Below are 23,384 nucleotides of genomic sequence, written 5' to 3' on the forward strand. Positions count from 1 at the left end.
TTATTTTGTAAGAAAGATTTAATTCACCTATTACTTCGCTCGATTTTTCAGATATTAAAATTATTTTTATATTCCAAGTAGCAGCGATTTTTAAACACGTCTTCGTGACTTTTTAAATAATTCGACAACCTAACAGGTTATCCCAAGAAACATAGAACATGTTTTATATTTGTTATATCCCGTTATTCGTTCTGAAATCTTGCAAAACTTCCACGGGATTCTAATGATTCTTAACCACGATCAAACTAGGTTTTCATTCAATCGACCTAAATAGTTCAGCAGTGGGTGTCTGGGTGATGAATATCAGGCGAACGACAGATTAAAAAATAATATAATAAAAGTTTATTTTACACGTACAAACGGAACACAACGCGCACGTAGGTACACAGTGTAAACGTGCAAACGGTCCTCTTTACATACTACTCCGGACGCCTATGCATAGAGAAAGAGTCGAGCGTAACACAATTACAGATCTAGCGGACGTTAATCCGTGAATAACCACGTCGAAACGAACAATAATAATCGTAATCTAATATTAACAGTTACAGATACGTACGCAGGTGGGTAAGCTAAGAATCGGGGCCAGAGCAGGTCCAACAGTGGCAGAGCTTCGTTCGCTGTCCCGACTATCGGATTTCCGATCTTTCGTACCTCTCATTCGAAAGAAGGGCCCCGGCGAGCATCGATTGTCACGTGTCGGCCACGAAAACATTCCGCGGCGACGTCAACGTATCAGTTCGATCGACGACACCACCGAAAGATCCTTTCAAAAGTCTTCGTTCGAGAAGGAACAGGTCGCGCGCAAACTTTCCTCCACTGTCGGATCACACCAAGATCGTGGCGAACAATCGATTCCGTGGCTTCGAAGGGGAACGCGTCGCGGGACGAACAGATCGCGCGCCGAAGACGATTTGCTAGTACAATGCAGAAATTTCGGGCGGGTTCACTGGGGGGTGTGGGGGGGGTCACTAGGACGTCTCCTGAAGCACAACGGTGCTGGAGCCAGGCACGGGGATCCCCGGCGGCGGCGGCGACGTCGAGACGCCCAAATTGTGGGTCAACGAGTGCCTCCTCAGGTCGCAGTTCCTACGGAACACCTTGCCGCAGGAGGCGCAGTGGTACGGCTTGATGTCCGTGTGGGTCAGCAGATGGGTCTTCAGGTTGCTCCTCTGGTTGAAACTCCTGGCGCAGACCGGACACTTGTGCGGCGACTCCTCCATGTGCAGGATCTTGTGCACCGCCAGGGTCCTGCTCTGGCAGAACCCTTTGCCGCATTCCGCGCATTTGAACGGCTTCTCCTTGCTGTGGATGTACCTGGAAAATGAAAGTACAGTGTCATTGTTCCTGTTAGAAGTTGCGCGTGACCGAAGAAGGTCTGTTCAGTCTTAGGGGATTTTCGTGGATCTGCGGACTAGCGATGCCCATTTCATCACCGGATGACACTGAGGAACAAAATGAGGACTGAGTAATGAGGACTGCAGTAATGTCTCCCTAACTGACGCTCACATTGTGCACAAAAATGGACAATTTGGGGAGAGGAGATACGGTTATTTGAGCCTTGCGGCGCGTTTTTGTAATTGTTGACTTGCGCTACGAACTGTAGTTCGTAGACTTGGGCCAGCCAATGTCTGTTTCGCAATCGGCTGTCACGGGATGGCTGTTCGTGGACCAGCCAATCTCTATTTTACCAGAGGCTCGACACCAGAATTGAGAGATGCGTGGACTAGCCAAAGTGTGCTTTAGCTCTGAGTTGCCACTGCGAAGGATGGGTTATGGTTTAATCTCGCAAGTCTTTAAGTAAAATAAAGTCTGGCACTTTCAAATAATTTCATACGTTTTGAGCTACAAAAGTATAGTAAATTCTCCCTAATCGACGCTCAACTTGGAATTAAAGATGGATATTTTGGGAGAGGAGGTAGGATTATTCGAGCCTTACGGCTCGTTTTTATACTTGTTGACAATCGGTAACTATAAAACGAGCCGCAAAGCTCGAATAATCGTATCTCCTCTTTCCAAATTGTCAATTATAGGGAGAATTTATATTGTTGAATATTTTTAATTATTATATCGTTTTACTAGCATTCGGAATCGAAGAGTGTGTGGCTTGAATAATCGTATCTCCTCTTTCCAAATTGTCAATTAGGGAGAATTTATATTGTTGAATACTTTTAATTATTATATCGTTTTACTAGCATTCGGAATCAAAGAGTGTGTGGCATGAATAATCGTATCTCCTCTTTCTCCAAATTGTCAATTAGGGAGAATTTATATTGTTGAATATTTTTAATTATTATATCGTTTTACTAGCATTCTGAATCGAAGAGTGAGTGACTGGATAAATGAAATATAGACGCGATATATTAATAGTAAAGTATAGTATATTGTCGAAAGGATTAAGACTTTACAATTGAGTGGGTCAAAGTCACAGTAATATAAATCACATTTTCGAAAATTTTAATTTATGTCTTAGAATTTGATCCACATATATGTGTCAAAATGTTACAAAGACAAGTGAAATAAATTATATAGTTACTACAGATTAAGTTAACTCTAAATTATCGTAACAATAAATTTGGACAGTAAACAATATATGTGTTAATAAACGATAATAATCCTTATTTCTCACAATGAGGAAAATTCTCTATTCCGCGCTATCGATTTTGAGACACCGATGAATGGGTTGGGAGGGGGGGGGGGGGTATATAATTCATACAGCCTAACAGTAATTATACTCGACGACCACCGAATTTGTGGTCATATTATATTACCAAAATTCTATTTATGCGTTTAAATTAACTGTTTACGTTCTGTCTGTATTCTGTTGACATGTGTTGCTTTATAAACTTTATAAGATTCAATTTATTTAAATTTCTCACAATTTTTACAATATTGTACGCCTGAGCAAAGACGTATGTTCAATAATTTCCAATGGAAGCAGCTTTATGATTTCAATAATTATAAAATAAAAATTGCGAAACCAGTAATTTAATCGGCGGTGGTACGTTTGGTGTTAATGAAACTCCATAGGACGCACGTGACTCCCAGAAAAAGGCCAGAAAGTCTTAAAAATATTGTAGGTCTTTAACGAAGCGATTCTTCAGATGATTTGAAATAACGTTTTCCGTAACAAAAATGTTGATTGTGATTTTGTGAACGAGCTGTTAATGTAGAACATGGGCCAATCAGAGAGCGGGTACGGCTGACGCTCCGCCCTCGCGACCAATGTCGTGTTGAGCTCGCTATTGCCCCAATACGTGTCAGCCGTACTCGCTTTCTGATTGGTCCGTGTTTTCTCGGTGATAACTGGCTAACAAAGCTACGTCTGCGTACAAAATATAGTAAATATACTATCATCCATGCGTCGTTCACGTATGGATGACACGAATTTTCGACTAATTCTCAACATTTATTTTTATTCCAATATATACGAACAAGCTGAATTTTATTAGGATGCTTAAAATAAAGCACAAGAGTTGAAATATCAACCACTACGATCAGTTTTAACACTTGCTAATTTCAGATTCATCAATTAAATGACTTTGATTTTGTGAGTATTTTAGAGGTTAATTTTTGACATTTTAACCACTTGCACTATAACGCAGTGTCAGACTTGTGATAAATATGTCGAACAGAATCTACTACGATATTCCTTTTCTTTTCGATCGAAATAAGATTTAATTTGTCTGTTATCAATGCTTAATCATGAGAATCAGAGTTGGGGGAAAATTAATTTGCTTGATGATGGACGATTATAAATCGTTAGTTATTATAACTAATGATATAATAATTCGGTAAAAAGTAATCGCTGTAACTAATTTATAATAACTAACCAGTTACAATCGTTAATCATTGGTCAGATTACTTTTTGCTCAATTATTATAAATTAACAAGTTCTTTTGAAATGATCATTTAAAAGATAATTATCAAGTTTTTCTTACACAGCTCAGTAATTGAAAAACTTATTAGTAGGCTTCCGGTAAATCAAGAGTTAAATATGAATGTTATTCTGCTCTCTTAAGCCCCCTGATAAAATTCCGTTCCCTTATCATCAGTGTTTAAGTATTCGAGTAAATGTGGACACAGAATAAATATCAATTTTCTTCTTCTTTCCAGAAAATATTACAATCGAAAATGTTCTAATCGTTGTAACTATGAAATAAATGGTAAGACAAGTTGTTAAGAGAATGTATGCTTGTGTGTTGTTTCTATAGAAAGAAATGTTAGCTACAAGAAATTCTTTGGGAAGCGTTCTCATGGAAAAAAGAGAATATTATGAGTAAACTATGGATCTTCGTGCGAAATAAATATTGTCTAAGTCAATTGTGAGAAATGTAAGATTCGATGAAAATGTCTTTCCTCTCTTTTAATAATTATAATAAGTTGAAAATAATTTAGCAGTATCTTTGAAGTTCCCTAATGCCTCCACAGTAACTTATTCAATCGTATCATAAATGCATAAATCCCGCAGTATAATTATGACAATACTCATAAAGTTCCTATGGAGTTGTGTTATCTTAGAATGTTCGTTTCAACTGAACATTGCAAATGAATTGTCATCGATAAAGAAATTTTATAAATAAAAAGTTATTTACATAAATCGTTATTGCGAAAATTATATTAATGCAAATATTCCAACTAACTCATGTACTCGAAATATGAATTTAACTGCAATAATTATTTAATATTGTTCCGATACTGTTCATCGAATAATTCCTTTATTTGTATTATAATTAAAACGTTGTTCTATGCGTATTTTACACGTAGTATTCAATCGCTCCTTAGGCGTTCCTTATTGGAATTTATAATTTTTAATTAATAATGTTTAACGTCTGTGTGTTTCACAGACTACGTTTTAAATATAACCTATTAAATAGTTTCGTAGTTGTTTCGATTCCTGAATAAAATTTGAAGTTCCGATTCTGTTGTCTGCTTTCAGGCTTAGATGATTTGTCATAATTTGTAATCAGACAAATAGTGCACAAGTACACTGCACAACACATTTGTTTGCGCTGTTTTAACACGAAAATTCCGTGTCAAAATTGTCACACAATGCCGGCATATTTATTTCCGATGATTAATGTTGTAACATTGTTCCATGATGGAATTATATTCATTCTGATACAAAATTATTTGTGATAGCTTTTCGAGAACGAACATGCGAGTACTATGCGAGCAACTAATATAGCATGAAGACTAGAATTTAGTATGCTACCAATTGAACCATCGTCTTCTTGAAATTCTTGTAACAATCATTTTACGCTACCAAAAATATTTACGATTGATATATACTAATTGATACCAACAAAAATTAACAACAATAAAACTCGCACTGTGACGGTATTAAAAACAACTATGTATCACAGAAACGTTCCTATACGATTATCATACTCATCATTTCAATCAGAAATATTAACAAGATTAACGAACAAAGATCGGCAAGATTAAAATGATGATTTTACAGAGAACAAACAATCAGCAAGTATGTCAAAAGGAATACAGTTCTCCATTAACACGTTCCGTGCCACGTGTACCATCCATGGTACACGCTTGCATGTTTACTTAGTGAACTGAACAAATTGTTTACAAGAAATTTAGAACCGAAGAATCAATTTCCACCGCAAGAATGGGCATTGATAAGTTTTTGTTACGTTGTTATGTGTACGAGAATTAATAATTGCACGTAATACATCAAGTTTTAGTAAAATATCAAAGTGTGAAGATTCGAGTAAAAAAAAGCTCGGCACGGAACGTGTTAAAAAACTGTAACAAAGGGAAACAACGAAATGAATATTTTACCAAGGAATTGAAAGTAAACAGAAAATTGTAATAGTAGTAGAGAATCTGATTATAAGTCATACCGACGTCTCAGCATTCGACAAACGCTGTGCTCCATGCGGCAAATTCGTTCCGCCAATCACATCTTATCAAAACATAAACCAAACTCATATAATTCACCGTTGATTACGTCGCGATCATCCATCACGCTTGTAATTTAATTTACATGATTGCCTTTAATTTGGAATGAAGCATTCGCGCGTGAAAGCAGGATAGAAATTTAAAGTCACGCGAACAACTAATTCGCCAATTTACGGGCGATCGTGCCGGCGAACGGTTACCGTCAATTTCAATGGCTCTCTAATGAGTCGAAAACACTCGCGACGGTAATTCCGTTAGAGCATGTAACCACCTCGACGATCCGAACAGAAAGAAAGGAAAAAAAGAAGAAGGCGTGTACTACAAACGAGATGTACGCAAGCCGACGCAACGAGGGTACTAGAATTTTCGAACGTAAGTGCACCGCAGACCAATTAATGAGAATTGCAGACGTATCGATGGATGTCGTTGTGATTGATGATCAAGATACGAAAAGCTCGATAAATTATCACGAGTCGATCAACGTAATTAATACACTGCCGTGGTTACGGGCGCCGTCGTAATTACAGGATAGGCAAAACAGACGCGGGCATTATTTTGTCGTATACAGCTGCCGCAAAGATTGCAATCAATTTAACCGCGCCGCGGAAGAAAGCGCGTTACCAGGCACTCTGATTGGCCTAACCACTTCGCCGGCGTTCGTTTCGCTGAGCCAACAAGGGCTCGCGCGAACACCGTGCGTTATCTTCCGCGTTTCCTTCGCGCTGAGATCCTCGCGACGATGGCTTTCAGTTATCTTCGGAGAACATTTTTCCGAACGGTAATTTGGGGTTAATTGGCACGATCGCGCGATGGTTCGTCATGTAGATAATTGGCTCTTGAACGTTCAGGAGGACAAGAGGTCCTTTATTTCACGGCTATGTCATGTTTTCGTCGAGAATCGACGCAACAGGTAAAGAGCACTGAAAGTTAAAATATTTTCATTCGATTCTACATCGATTTTAAAGGTTTCGTGAGTTTGAGAATTGCAGAGATGCTTATTACACTGCTATATTACACAGCTATGTCATGTTTTCGTCGAGAATCAACGCAACAGGTAAAGAGCACTGAAAGTTAAAATATTTTCATTCGATTCTACATCGATTTTAAAGGTTTCGTGAGTTTGAGAATTGCAGAGATGCTTATTACACTGATCTCCTTGGTCAAATTGTTCCAACCAACGTTTCTCGAGGAATAAATTTTTCAATGAATCAAATTATTTTTAGATATAAGTGTAAACAAATAAACGGAATTACATTTGGGATTCTATGAAGTTTATAGAATATTTTTTAGGTTTGTGCCTAAAAGTTAAAAGGCACGCGATGTTCCAAATATTTTTAAATTTCCTGAAATGTGGCAAATTAGTAAACAACATTTTAGCTAAGAACGGTAATACAATTGATTGTAACTTCGAAGTTGTATACTAATTTATCATGTTTTAATTTCATGTAATTTTTAGCTACAATGTGGTATTGTATTCCGTTGTTTCTCCTTCTCGCCTTTTTCAAATATTGCAAATTCGTCATTAATTTTGTGTTCCTATATTTACTGATTTCAAGTTACAACAATTAGTTTAAATTCGTACAAAAATGTTGGCCTGCAGAAGGTTAACACTCGAACTACCGATTTCTAAACGCGACTAATATTTTTTGTATATTGTTTCAATAATAATGTAACAATGGTAAAATTGTATTTATAATACGTGCTTAAATAAAAAAGTTTTTCGACCAATTTCTCATAAAAGGATTTTTATAATTTCAGTAATAATAAAAGAAAAACTTAAATAGCAATCAATTTCAGTTTAGAAATTCTAGTGTTAAAGTAAATAATAAAAAGAATAGAAAGTTAAAATATTTTGGTTCGATCCTATATCGATTCTAAGGGTGATTTTGTAAGTGTGATGGTCACAGAAATGTTAGTTGTTTGATATTTATCAAGGGACGTCGAAGTTTACCGCAACTGTTGACGACCGCATGAAATGTTTCCAAAATTACTGCAATTCTCAAAAATATTGTTTGAACAATTTCAGTGAAGTATTGTAAAGTATTATAAAAATATATTTCAATGACTATAAGTCCCAAAAATTGGTTACAAGTTCCTGAAATTACTATGTTGCAACACGAATAAGTTCGATTGAAAGGTTAAACATATTCAAGTTGTAAGTATGCAGGCATGACTCATTTGAAATGCACGTAGCATGATTATACAATAGACCGATTATAATTCCGCACTTGGAATCAATGCATCTGGAAGAAAATATTTGTGTGGCGCTCTGAGATTTTGAAAACAAATTACTTCTTCGAAGTTTCGATTCTACTATGTATGCACTCTACTTTCGCACATTTTTAATAAATAAAATATCTGTCGTAGTCAAAAATAATTATGTTACGTAGAAATAATTTATATGATACGAGAACACGTAAGTACTCAAATTACAATATTACTATCGATTATCCAATTGATCGAACATAATTGTGTGAATAAATTCAAGAAGATATCGATCATAGTCCAACCGATGAACTCAAGAATTTGTTATAAACAGCTGATAAGTTATAACTCAAATAAGTAGCATTGAAAAGATAAAGATGTTCTAATTGTTAGAACCCAGTTCTTATTAAATGAAAGTGCACGCAACATGATCGTACAATCAACCCTTTGCACTCGAATGTCCCCACTCAGAGGACATAACTAACCGCGATAATTATGGTAGTTTTTAAATCAATAATTTTTGTCTCAAAAAGTCTGCATAATAAATAAAGGAGAATAAAACCTGGATAATAAAAAAAAGTAAAGAAAATCTGTATCATAAATGAAAGAAAATAAAACCTGGATAATAAAGAAAAGAAAAGAAAAGAAAATCTGTATCTCATAAATGAAAGAAAATAAAACCTGGATAATAAAGAAAAGAAAAGAAAAGAAAAGAAAATCTGTATCATAAATGAAAGAAAATAAAACCTGGATAATAAATGAAAGAAAAGAAAGTCTGTATCATAAATGAAAGAAAATAAAACCTGGATAATAAAGAAAAGAAAAGAAAAGAAAAGAAAATCTGTATCATAAATGAAAGAAAATAAAACCTGGATAATAAATGAAAGAAAAGAAAGTCTGTATCATAAATGAAAGAAAATAAAACCTGGATAATAAATGAAAGAAACGAAAATCTGTATCATAAATGAAAGAAAATAAAACCTGGATGATAAAGAAAAGAAAAGGAAAGGAAATCTGTATCATAAATGAAAGAAAAGAAAATCTGTATCATAAATGAAAGAAAATAAAACCTGGATAATAAATGAAAGAAAAGAAAATCTGTATCATAAATGAAAGAAAATAAAACCTGGATAATAAATGAAAGAAAAGAAAATCTGTGTATCATAAATGAAAGAAAATAAAACCTAGATAATAAATGAAAGAAAATAAAACCTAAATAATAAATAAAAGAAAAGAAAATCTGTATAATAAATAAAAGAAAATAAAACCTGGATAATAAATAAAAAAAAAAGAAAATCTGCATGATAAATGAAAGCAACTAAAACCTGAATAATAAATAAAAAGAAAATCAAATCCGTACCGCTACAGTCTCATCAAATTTTCTTTAAACAATCAAATTATTCCCAGCGTTCTATCGTTTCATATATTCTTGAAGCGACTAAATACGTTCGAGATTTTGGTATAATATCCCCAACAATGATCCAAGTGCAAGGGACTATTTAAATAAGATTCCTCGCTTCATGAATAAATAGAGAAGTCCGCCGACCATAACCGTGCCCATTCACGCTCTACCGTGATACTCGCCGCCTGCGACGATAGAACAAAGACTGCCGGTATCGATCTCCCGTTCGCAATTCAATTCCATCGATTGTCATCGCCTACGTCTCAGCCAGGGAACTAAGCATCGGCCCCGGCGTGGCGATAAAACGCGGGCCCGTTCCGATCAGAAGTGAATCGAAGCACATCGATAAATCAGCGCGGCGATCGCGAACGTCCGCTTACCTATGGTCCCTGAGGTGATCCTGCCGTCGGAAGGCCTTTCCGCAAATGTCGCAAGAGTACGGTCTCTCGTCGGTGTGGGTTCTCTCGTGTATCAGCAGGTTGTAGCTCTTGGTGAACTGCCGGCTGCAGAACTTGCAGATGAACTGCTTCTTCGGCCTGGAGGCCCTGCATGTCCTGGGTATACTGGACTCGACGGAGGTGGTGGTCGCCTGAAGCGGCGACGACGAAGACAGGGACGAGGAGGACGACGACGAGCAGGCCGACGACGAGGCCGGCGACGTGAACGAGGTGGCGACCTGCGTCGAGTTCGTCGACTGGGACGCGTTGCTGACGGTGCCGGTATTGGCCCGGTTCCCATCCGCTATCCGTCGCAGGAGAGTCTCCTGGTTGGAGTACGTCGTCGCGACGGAGGTGTCTCTGAGCAGAACTTCCTGTTCCTCGAGCAGCGCCAGGTTCTCTTCGGGGTCCTCGATGAACTCCAACCGACCCTCGTCCTCGTCCTCCTGCAGCAGCCTCTCCGCCGCCAGGTGGTCGTTCTTGGACGGCGAGGCGGACGCCAGCGGGTTCTCCAGGGCCACGTTAATCGGCGAACACCTCTGATTCCCGGCGCCGGCCAGTCCCGTCTGGGCGACACCGGGCGCCGCACTGCTCGCGTGAAGACGATGAAGGGTCAAGTACGTCTCCAACGCCTGGAGGTTCAAGGCGGCGGCGGCGGCGTGTCCGGGCGGAAGCAGCGCTGCTCTCTGGAGCGCGGCGAGCAGGGCTCCCTGGAGGCCAAGGGCCACGCTCTGTAGCGTGAAACTAGGCAAAGCCGCATCGTTGACACTGGCCACGTCCCGCAATTCCGCGGTGGTCGGCGTGGACGTCGACGAGGACGACGCCACCATCACGGCGCCCCGCTCTTGGTCCTGCTCCTGCTGTTGTTGCTGCTGTTGCTGTTGCATCCTACCCCTCTGATGGACTTGTCCTGGGTCAGGGGCTGCCGACGTGTTGCCGGCACCATTGGCGGGGGTTGTCGATCGGCTCTGGGCAGCTCCGGTCTGTCACTTGGGTAAGTCCGATTCCGTTCACTAGCCGGTCAACGGGTCCGGGTGCGATGCACCGGGCCTCATGCTCGGTTCTTGCCACGCTCGAATCGCGAGATATCGCGAGGGGATGTCCGCGGCAGGGTGGACGAAGGAGGAAACGGCAAAGAGAAAAGACGCGTGCGATGCTGGCGGTGCGGAGGCGCCCCGACGACTGCTCCTGCCTCTCGCTGCTGGGCACTGCTCGTGGAGACACCTGGTGGCAGGTATCCGAGGCGAGCTGGGACCGTCCGCGCGGAACGGGCCCCGGATTCTGGAGAGAGAGCCCCACAGCTGGCCCGCAATTGCTCGCCGTTTCAGCGTAAACGGCGTCGTTCGTAATCTCGCGTGTACGCGTGACTGCGTGCGTAGCTGCACGCGTGCGGGGCCTGCGTTACCGGACCATAGGGGACAACCCCTGATTCCTCCTCCTCCTCCACCTCTTTCATCTTCTTCTTCTTCTGCTTCTTCTGCTTCTTCTTCTTCTTCTTTTCCTCTTCGCCATCTCTTCCCGTTCCTCCGCCTCCTCCTACACCCTATTCTACCTCGTACCTTCCCCTCTCGACCGCCCCTAACTGCGTTATGATTTAATTCTTCTGCCGCTGGGAATTATGAAGCCGATGCACCCGACGCTTTTATGGATCGCCACCACCGAACCGTTCGAACGCGGCACATTTTTTTCGTCGCTTCTCGCGGCAGCCTGGTCGCGGTTCTCGGAAAACCTGATGACGGGTTTAGAGGGATTAGTGCGGACCGCTGCGCCCGCTCGCGGTGACGGTCACTTTGTGATTTATTCGGGCCGGAGAACCGCGGTTAGAACTGATAGAGCAGGGTTTAAGTATGATGATCGGATGAATTAAGGGGGGGAGGGGGGATCTGGTTCGAGACGCTGAGATAGCAGCGATTTTTAAGAATTTGTTGCTCGATGACTATAAATTGAACTTTCTTAACGCTTTTTAGAGGGCTTTTATAGGTTTTGTAGTTTTTATTGGTTTTATACCGTATAGTTTTGTAGGTTTTATAGATTTTCGCGGTCAGACAGTACGAACAAATTTTTGCACTAACGAAAAAGTCTTTTGACACTAGGTTTACTAATTAATTTTTTAATATACGATTATTCAGATCGTAAAGATACGTTTATGAGTTATTTATTCAATTTATCTGTCACTTGCGGCAAATATTACAATAACAGTCGTTAAAAATCATAATAAATGTCTGATTGTTACATTTATAAAATAATATGAAACAGCTGCTTTAAGTGTTCCATAAATCTAGCGTTAATGTTGCTATTAATTTACACATATTTTTGATGAGTATTACTATCGATTTGTGCCAAAAGAGAAATAGAAAATTACAGGTTTGCTATATCAACTAATTGCAATTTTCACAAAAACAATTGAACTTTTTGTGTGGTCCCTCTATAACGTCTCAAACGAATTCAAGTTATTTGGTACAGTTTTTAAAAAGTTATTTCCGTTTAGAAAAAGCCCGAATATTTTGACGCGCGTGACTGTAAAGGTCGAGGAATACTAATATTACGTCAAGTGAAATCATGTGATATTCGAACAGTGCGAGCCTCTATATTTTTATTACCTCAAATCTGTTGGTAACAAATCGGGATCACGTGACGCTGTTCATACATTGTCACGCGTGGACGGATTTCACGTATTATTTTTCCTATGACTTTTCACGCGTTTTCGCGTGACGTGACATTACTATGTTTCCACCTTAAGTGTCACGCGTACGCTTCGCTTATGCATTGTTTTCAGAAGCGAAGGACAATGGTCCACCGTAAAGTTCATTCGTTTATGTCATCGCAGTAACAGTTACCAACGTCACACGTGTGTAACGCTGGGCTGTGCGAAGGAATCGTTGTGCGACACGTATGCGACGCGTGGTTGTGAATGTGTCGAGTTATGTTGTTTAATTAATAATTAATAAACTGGAATTCTTGTGCTGTAAATTAATGATGCAAATGGAGTTTTATTTCGACACACTCATCTTTCTCAAAACGTGACTAGATTTTTTAAATGCGAGGGAACGTGTCAATGAACAAGATCTAATTGTGTTCTTATATTATTTTTATAATAAGTAATCTTTTACTCGGCGAAAGAAACTTTTCTTCAATTCTAATCTTTGTAAAATGACCTACGAAAATAATAATGTGCATAAAGATTCGCAGTGCATTGCCAATAGTTTGGGAATAGTTTGTTGAAAACAATTGAATCGAACATAGAGTCACGAACATTATGTGAGCCGTTTATTTTGAAAGTGGCATAAGTCATTTTACTGTAATGAAAAGTGGTGACTCTTTAATGTTTATACGAAATTATTTATACTGAGAAAAATATCAGTATCCTGAGATAACAAATACAAGTAAATCTTCTCGAAAGTTAGCATCCATATTTTTATAAACGTGTTAAAACGCAAACCCTTAAAATTTAAGAGAGAGGGTTTATATTTAATATATCGACTTAAAAACAAAGTGACTTATGCCACTTTCAAAATAAACGGCTCATGTTATAAGAATGATCGAAATATAAAACGACAGACGTCATTTTTTTCACACGATCATATAAAGAACTGTCAATTAATAGAAACACTCAATTCACGCAATAGGTGCACAGTACATTACGCAGACTATTATTACGCAAGGTCTATTAATATTTATTGCTAGTCTGCAGGTTTTCATGCGGTTATGTCATCTGCGAATTTATGAGGTCTGAAGGAACAGCTGCTGTATATTAATAAAAGTGGACGGTCTTTTCATGTTATTTTTACTGGATGGTACCTGCTAGTCAACAAAAGAAATTGTTTTTTCTTTCTGAGTTTTATCAAATAAACTATGAATAAAAAAATCCGCAATTTATTTGTAACAATAGAGTTGCGAACGAGAGTAATATTATTTACAATTAAATTATGCATATTGAACATCAATTTCGTCCTAACTTAATTCGGAAAATATTATTCCTTGCCCAATCGATACCGATTTACTTATGAATCATGTTCCAAGCTTGGCCAAGGAACTGATTTAATCCTCCTCATTGTTTCTTCATTTTATAAATATTATATTAAGTAGTATTAAATGATACTTTATATCGAAAAGGTATGAAGTTTAAAGTGTGCAATAAATAGTTTGCAAATTAAGTGTTTTGCCTACGACACTAATTTGTTGATTCTACTCGGAAGTGTTCTTCTTATTTATAGAAAAATCAGTTTAGTACAACAGGAAAAGATAAAGAAGAGTAACATGTATTACACAATTAACTAAACTATGTTTTTTATATGTTTTTAGGATCAACATACATGAAAATATAAAGGACACAAAACTCGGTGTAATGCGATTTTTATTCGTATCGATAGTAACCCAGTGTTAGCCTGCTGCAACGTTATTTTTTATTTACTGCTCGGAGATTTATCCACTGATTACTATCGATTCATGATTTAATATCTCATCCCTTTGTTGATCTTCAAATATGTTCAAAACTCACACTGCTGTCGCCGATAAGACCAACGCATACGGGCCACTTTCCAGCCACTTTAATACTAAAACAACCAAACCTGTACCCCAATGACAGATTTTAGATACACTGTTTAAAAATAATCGAAATTGTAGAATTGCTTTCGTAGATAATTAATAGATACGCCTATTTTCTAAGGCATACTTTTTGCTAAAAATCCTAAAATGTCTCGATAAATTCGGTCTTATCTTTATAAGGCAGAATACACACACTTTTCGCTTTTAACACTAGAATTACCGACGATTGACGTATACCTACTTCTACCAAACGGGTCAGAATGACTTATTTTTTAAATTAATAAGTTATAACATATATAAATAATATATAAATTAATAACATAATTCATATAATTAATATATAAATATAATATATGAATTAAATTATATTTTTACATATTTCTCTATTTTATGAGCGAAAATTGAATGTAAACGGAATAAAAATAATAACATAATAACAATCATTTTTAAAATAATTACCCTTACATTTTGCACATGGTAAGAGTACAATTTGCTGCTTTGTAAAGTATCGTCGAGAAGCGAGGCATATTATTCTTTTTTGATTTTGCAAGCTTAGGTAATTCACTCTAAGGAAGTTTTTCTAGTTAGCAGTTTTGTTGCTAATGACAAACTTGTAAAGAAATTATCTGTTATCACTGTTCTCCCGCAAAAAAATTTATCCAGAGATACGGATAATCTTATTTCATCTTTTCCTAAGTAGGAAAATGCATTTACAAGATATTTACTGTTTACATCCGACGCCAACCAGAATTTTATACTAAACTATCTACATTTGGCTTTGGTTGGAAATAATTGTTCATCAACTGTAATGGCAGCTTCTGGTTTATATCACATTTGGCTATTTTCAATGGATTTATACCACACTTCTAAAACCAATGCAAATTGATCGGTTTGCAAACGCTGACTTCTTTTATTTTTTATATCAACACGAATTAGCCGAAGAATTTCGGTGAATTTATTCCTGCACATTGTTTTAGAGAAAAATTCAGGACCCCGTGTTTTTATAAACGCGAAAAATAGCAACGTAACAATATTTATTTGGGTAGATTGCTGAATCAATTTAATCAAGTATAATAAATTGGCGATTGTCGAGTATCGATAACTATAAAAAGGAGTCGTAAGACTCGAATAATCATATCTCCTCTTTGTGTACAATCCTTCCTTTTTTGTGTACAATCTGAGCATCAATTAGGGAGAATTTACTGTAAATTCATTTCGATGGAGTTTTCTGGTCGAATAGACTTCCTTTAATTTTCTATAAAGAATAAGATGAACATATTACGGTTATTGTTAATATACTTTGTAACAATTATATGGAAATTGTACTAATAAATTCAATTTTAAAATCAATATTATCAATGTTACAGAAATAATTAAATTATGACTAAACTAAACTGTGTGAATCTTTCTACAAAAACAATATTTTCTACATCCGTTACAAAGAACAGATGTTACTTACGAATTTTTCTCTCCCTTTAATAACATTAACAGAATGAAAACAATGCAATCATATCCGCCTAAATTGAGGGTGGAGCGTAATATGTCATCCTAATATGTATTTTTATACAAAATAAAAATGTTTATATTGTCTAAAATATGCCCAAATCATCTATTTTTGTGCACAATCTGAGCGTCAATTAGGGCGTCAAATATAGATACAGGAGCTAAGCAGACGTTAATTGCTTTGCTCAATAATTCTAATAAATTGACAATAATGCAACAGAATTTTCAAATCCTTCAATTATTTTCAGTTTTCCAATTCACCGTCTGATCCTTGTCACAAATGCATAACATCCGCAATCTAATAATGTGTAACGCATAATAAGAAATTCGTGACGAGATATTGATTTGATCGTTACACGTCTTTATAAGTTGGACAATTTCAAAATAAGAAAATGAGATTCTACAATTTTCGCCGGCTCGGTGGGTGCAGCGTTGAACTGCGTCAAACGCGGTAAAAATCTAGAATTCCGTGGCTCTCGAAGGCGGCCGGGAAGTGTCGCGCGCGCGTTGGCTCTGGAATCTCGGCGCGGAGACATGAATGCTCGCGCAGGCGACACCCTGTTCGTCGGGGAAGGCTTCCTGCTTGAATTTTTCGCGGCTGGGATAGATTTTCGCGGACCTTGTACGGCGTTTCATTCAATTACACGGCCGGTTAGAGCCCGAAGGTTAAATCGGTTTCTATCCGGCGACGTATCGGTAAATCTCCGTGCTTCTGTGTTCGCGGCTATCATTAAAACGTCGCGAATTAAGAATTACGAGGTACTTACATAACATACTGTGAGCTGTGAAAGTAATGAACGGCGAATTCAGGCATGGCGTGTGTCACCGGCGCGATACGTGCGTCGGGCAATAAACAATGTAAATACGACGTTGGTTGTTCCATCGCCGAGACGTTCGTTCGTTCGTTCGCGCGTTCGTTCGCGCGTTCACAGTCGAAATCGAAGAATACACTGTCACCGCGATAGAAACGCGCGAAGGGCGAAATAGAGAAGCAAAAGTAAAAGCGACAGCGACGGGGAAATTGTTTATTCCATCGTAAATCATTCGAGCACGCCGGTACCGTTAAACGCGGTTCGGTTGTGTTACGCCATTCCGGCTGAGTTTCCTCGTGTTGGTGACATAAAGCTTGTAACAGCTCGCCGGGAAAAACTGCGAACACACGTAAGTGCTTGAGTTTTCTGTTTTATAGGGATTCGTAACGACGTAGTAACAGGGGGAAATTGAAGACGCTGGGTTAGAAGGGTTTTAGCGAATCGTCGGACGGAAATGTTTACAATCCACGGTAATGTTTGCACCCAACTCGAGGAGATGCAACAAGGTGTGTTTCACGAATGAAAGTGGTAACGGTAGCAATTGATTTATGGTTTTATAGATTGCAGCTTAAACCAATGTTTACACGTTTTCTCTTGGAAGAGCAAGTTCTGAGGAAGTTCGATGTCCTGAATTTTAAAAAGGGCTCTTTAAAAGGCATTTTTTAAATTCTTATTTCATTCAAAAATGTCTAGAATCTTGTTCCTCCAAATGGCGTTGCATCAGAATGAATTTTAATTGGTGCAATATGTATCGCGTCGTTATTAAAGGTGTTTGTCTCTGAAGAAAATTCAAATTGTAAATATAATGTTGTAAATTATTCATTTTTATGTGCTTAATTTTATGAACTAATTTATTGTATCGTAATTTTGTTTATTGTAAATTTGTCTCGATACATTAAACATAATTTCATTCTTGTTATTGCTAGAATTGAATTAAATTCTGAAGACTAAATATATTGAAATGCATCATATATTTAAGTATATATTAATTTTTCATTAATTCCAATCTTTATAAATATGTTCATAAAAATCTGTAGTTATTATGCATCTATATTAAGACACCTGGTAATTCCCTGACAAATAAGATGCGTTCATGTAGAAGTGTGATGTTCTTCACATAATTATTATTCTCATGCATTTGTAGACATCATGCATAAAAATGTTGTGCTTGTTAGTTATATAACTTTGATTAGAGATCTCTCCGCAGATCAGTTGCTATGAGTCTTTGTTGTTTCAGTATGAGTTTCTATTTGTATCGCATAAATATTGATTACATGAATATGCACATAGATGAAAAGAAATATTTACTTCATTTGCACGTTTTATAACATTATTTTCCCATAAACGTATCTATTCGAATTCTGGTAAGTGATATTAGATACAATTGACGCTGTTATCATTATTTGTGCTATTACTGTTGTACATAGTTATGTCAATTATAAAATGAAAAATTAAAACTTGATCGTTTTTGTTATTCCAGTAATTCTAGTGTTTATTTTAATATCTTCTCATATTTTACAAACTTAGAAGTATCGTAATCGAAGTAATTATGGTGAACCAAATAACTATAATAACTAGACAGCAAGATAAATTTTCTACGTCAATTGCAAAGAATAGAAACAAAATCTTTTCGTTTTTAAATAATTTTGGTAGATCGCAAATAATACAGTGACATTGTTTAATTCTTTTAATGTTCCTGCTGTTTTAAATTGAAATTACTCACTTTTGCCATAAATGCAACAAATCTGCATCAAATCTCCAAATGTACGAAGAGACAAAATTGTATTTACTGTTCCAAAATTTATATCGTACACGTGACAAAATAAATTAAATAGATATCGTTTTTAATGTAATGAAACTTGAATGAAGAAAGCGAAATAAAGATTCAAAAGACATTGTTATTATGTAAATTTTAATTTACATTTCGCGTACACCATAAAACAAAGATATTTACTGTTGGAGAACTTTTTTAATTGGTTCCCGACCGAAGGGAATTACTTTGTTAACACGTTGAATAGTATGTGAGTTATACTTAACTCATGCTGTGTCTGGTCAATGTGGTGAGTTAAATATAGCTCCATCCATAGATTGGATTCTACGTTCTATGGGTCGAATACGCTCCCGCAAGTTATACGTAATTCATACACATAAATTGAAGAAACCATTTTCTATGTTCATATATTGTGTAAAAACACTAGTAAATCTGTTGGACTTTCAAACAAAATTGACACAAGATAATCACATTACCATAGCACCACAATACATATATTTATTGTCTAATATTTAATCCTAATAATTTATGCATATTGTGTATTGTCAATAATTCCTGCTTCTCAACATTGCTGCATGTGTCAAGGCTCATTCAGACGACGAATATATACCGTCTATATAATGTTAACAATGTTTCAGTATTGACAATATAATGTTAACAATGTTTCAGTATTGACAATATAATGTTAACAATGTTTCAGTATTGTCAATATGATATTAACAGTATTTCAGTATTGTCAATATGATATTAATAACATTTCAATATTGTCAATATGATATTTGCAACGTTTTAGTGTTGTCAATATAATATTAACGACCCTTCAGTCTTGTAGATATAATATTAACAATATTTCAGTTTGTCAATATAATGTAAACAATATTTCAGAATCATTCATAGGTAGAGATTTAGTGTTAACCCTTTCAAATATAATAACGACTCAGACTCAATGTGAAGGTTCCATATACATATAATATGGATAATAAATATATCATTTCCTTGCAATCGAAACAAGATTTGATTCTTGTGTTATTAAAATACATATAATAATGAGAGTAGATAACTCTCTCTCTTTTGATAAGGAAATTACGGAAGATAAAGGACTTTAATCAAAGTAGATGTGGAGGAAATAAAACGTTAAGAGGATAATCCTCATGCGTCCTACATTTTCCTAATTTAACTAATTTCTTGGTATAGCATTGACACAGAATTAACACAATGACAGTATCATCCTTTAATAACGAAATCCTAAATGGCTGCAAATACAGCAAAAGAAACAACATCAGTAAGATTAACTCGACTACCGATCTTAATACTCTATTAAGACTTTATTCATCATACAAAAATAAACATAAAAAAAGAATGGAACAAAATCTGGGACACAACACAAAGATATGCAACGTAATACAGAACTTCCAGTAGCAAATCTCACAAAAGACAATATGAGCTAAGAAGAAGAGACTATATTGTTTAAGGACGCGCCACACCGGATGAACACACGAATACTTAATTAAACTCTTGACATGTAAATAAAACCAGTGAATGCTATTTAATTTTGTTCAACTGAACAGTTATGTGCAAGCTGAAAAAGAGAATGTTTTATTTTAAAATTTGAATTACTGATTTGTGGATGCAACGTTGTTATTGGTATCGTCGAGAAGATAGGAAGATGTGGCATCTTGAAACATTTTAAACAAACTAGAATCGACGCACGAATGAAGCAACTGAGTAATCTAATAATATACTGCTCGGCGTCCGCCGAAAACAGATTTTTGGCGAGTTAGACTCGTCAAAGTCTACAGTGGCACATGAAATGAACGACGACTCCAACTCGTCATTGCATGTCAAGGGGTTAAGAAAACTGAATAATCATACTGCAATTACTATGGAAATGAAAGCCTCACGGTAGATTGCATATTATACGAATGGAGAGTAACGGAACCACGAAGACAAAAGTTCAATGTGAAACAAGACACCGGCTTAACAACCCAGGACTACGTGAAGGACACAACAAAAATCCTCAGAGCGAAGAATATACATACAGTGTCACCCACAAAAGGATTCGTACACCTTTTAACCCTAGAAAGATAACCATATGACAACGTAAGTAAAAGATAACCATACGCTTCAGAGGCGCATGCTTTTCTAAGGCGTCAATTTTATACTAACAATGGATATTTATTTAAGTTAATCTAGTCATTTTAAAGGTTTGGCATTATTGTAAAAATAAAATGCATTTATATTATATATTTTTATATTTTAAGTAATTTTAAACTTAAATCACTAGACCTCTATGAAAAATTAACAAAAATCAACAGTCTTCGCAGGCGCCTCTGCGACGTAGGTTATCTTTCTCGGGTTAAAGCGCAATAACTTTATCAAAACCGAACTAAATGACTCGAATTTTGGTGACTAAAAAGCTTTCTTTTTAATTTTGTTATGACTTGGAATTAAAAGAAAAAATTAAAAATCCTCGTTTCTTAACTTTTTTACCCGAGCCTGTAATGAAAATTTAAAAAATGCCTTTTGCAAATCTCGGTAACTTATATGCATGTTGAAAATTTCATCGAAATCGGTTGAATCAGAATCGAGCTGCAGGCGTTGGAAATCGTGATGAAACTGCGATTTTTGCGATCTTTAATCCTTTGCACTCGAAGCCATTTTAACTGTAAATCTAAATTAATTTTTCTGACACATAGTATTTCCATTTTATACGACAAAGTGCATTTTATGCACACGAAATTTAGTCTTGTGACTCATACAACAATTAGACTTTTAACAACTATTTTACATCTAAACTTTTATAATATTTTTATATATCTCGGAACGTGTTGTAACAATTTTAATGGTGCCTCAGAGTCACCATTCGAGTGCAAAGAGTTCATTTGTCGTAGCTCATAACAACGTGAACCGATTTCGATGAAATTTTCAACATGCATGTAAGTTACCGAGATCTACGAAAGACATTTCTTAAATTTTCGTCACAGGCTTGGATAAAAAAGTTAAAAAACGAGAGATTTTTATTTTTTTGTCATTCCAAATAATAGCAAAATTTAAAAAAAAATCATTTCAGTCATCGTTTAGTAGACTAGTCCCTCCATCATCTAAAAAGAATTCGAGTCATTTAGTTCAGTTTTAAAATAGTTATCGCGTTTTAAATGGTGAACAAACACTTCTGTAAGCCACTGTATGTGACAAATTATAGTTGTCCATGGCTCAATTATAGTTATCCATTTCTGTCGCTAGGGTCCTCCATAGTCGATGCAACATTGTGTAAATAATAACAGTAAATTCTCCCTAATCTTCCTTCAGCTTGTAAACAAAAATGGACAATTTGGGAAGAGGAGATACGATTATTCGAGCCTTGCTTTTCGTTTTTATAATTGTTATTAATCGGGAAATATAGAGAATTTATTGTACATCATATCGTCTTATAAAATGGGATAAAAATGTCATCAAACTGAGGCTATACATTCTTTATATATATCATACTATTTGTTACCGAACAGCCACTTATTGCTAAACAGTTATGTACATAGAAAAGTGTCCATACTTGCATAGTTGAAACATGGAACTCGATCTACTTGGCTAAATTGTTTTAACCTCTTAAGGAAATGGCAATTTTACTTCTTACAACAAAAATACTTCTACGATTTATGTTAAAATGCTTGTGAAACGTGTTCATAAATTTCGCACATTTTAGAATAATTCCAGAACAACTTATTGAAAGAAACTGCACCCAACGTGATCGATAAAACACATACAAAATTGATCTTAAAAATAGGTCGACGCAGCTAAGTGATTAATAACCTACTCGATTAAATCCTAATGTCCACGCACAATAAATTGTTAAATTGCTCGCCGGTACACTAAATTATTGGTCTGTATCTGACTCGTCGGCAACCTGGATCTTTAAGCACCTAGACGAAAGTATCTTCTTTAAATATCATCGAAGCTATCTGATTCTCTTCCATCTAGAAAAACCGCAATCACCAATTGTACATTATAGTAAAAATTTCACTAAGTACTCCAGAATGCTTCCAAAAATTTGTTTGAAGTCTAAAACAATAAAAAAAAATCAAGCCCAAACTTAACGCTACACCTAACGTGATCAGTTTCTGACTTTTTCTTTCGCAGATACTGAAGTTATGAAAACGTTTCCACGAGAAATTTGTAGACAAACTTCTTTACTGAAGCACACATCATAATAGACGTCGTCCAAAGTTTCAATGCGTCAAATCTCGCCATTACCGTAAAACAATATTCTACATTAGTCGCGTTTAGAACCCGATAGTTCTAGCGTTAAAAGACACGGGTTGCCGTCCGCGTTAATAAAAAAGCTACCTTGACGTCGTAGGGTTAACCGATATAGTTGTCCCAAACTCGTCACATTTCACTGTCGCCGAAATTCCCATCCAGCGATAGGAAAACGCCGAACGCGGCGAAGTTATAAATTCCCGTGTCTCGAAAATGACTGAGAAGCGTGTATCGGTTCGCAAAGTTCTTTATCAAACCAGTCGAATCCGTCCCGAAGCTGAAACCGTGCATGCATAGCTCCAGTTCGCAGCCAGTCGAGGGTGCTTGTCCATCGGTCGCGGGACATCCGCGGCTCAGCGCGCCGGCTCGGTGTTTCGACTCGGCTGCAAAGCCGCAACAATTTACGACGGCAATTAATGCGCGCGAGTAAACCGTGTATAGCGCCTATAGTTAGCTGCCTCTTCGGCGCGACGAGCCGCGCAACGAGAAAGAAAGACGGACACGTTCCCTGCACGCGCTATACCGCAGGAAGGAGCGAG

General features: G+C 36.8%; 1 protein-coding gene across 1 annotated transcript; it reads right to left on the reverse strand.

Moving 5' to 3' along the window:
- Window positions 1-319: 319 nt before the first annotated feature.
- LOC117221647 (uncharacterized) lies at window positions 320-11,332 on the reverse strand. Its single transcript, XM_033472755.2, has 2 exons — window positions 9,904-11,332; window positions 320-1,314 (listed from the first exon to the last, which is right to left on the reverse strand). The coding sequence occupies exons 1-2, from the start codon at window positions 10,845-10,847 to the stop codon at window positions 969-971; spliced, it is 1,290 nt and encodes a 429-aa protein (XP_033328646.1). The 5' UTR covers window positions 10,848-11,332; the 3' UTR covers window positions 320-968.
- Window positions 11,333-23,384: the final 12,052 nt, after the last annotated feature.

This window comes from Megalopta genalis, chromosome 4 (genome assembly GCF_051020955.1).
Source record: "Megalopta genalis isolate 19385.01 chromosome 4, iyMegGena1_principal, whole genome shotgun sequence".
Classification (NCBI taxonomy): Eukaryota; Metazoa; Arthropoda; class Insecta; order Hymenoptera; family Halictidae; genus Megalopta; species Megalopta genalis.

Excerpts from the sequence above, each read along its gene's own strand:
- LOC117221647 (XM_033472755.2), bottom strand. The coding sequence starts at position 10,847 with ATGCAACAGCAACAGCAGCAACAACAGCAGGAGCAGGACCAAGAGCGG. Across the intron at positions 1,315-9,903 it reads GATCACCTCAGGGACCATAG|GTACATCCACAGCAAGGAGA; the intron begins GTAAGCGGACGT and ends TTCATTTTCCAG.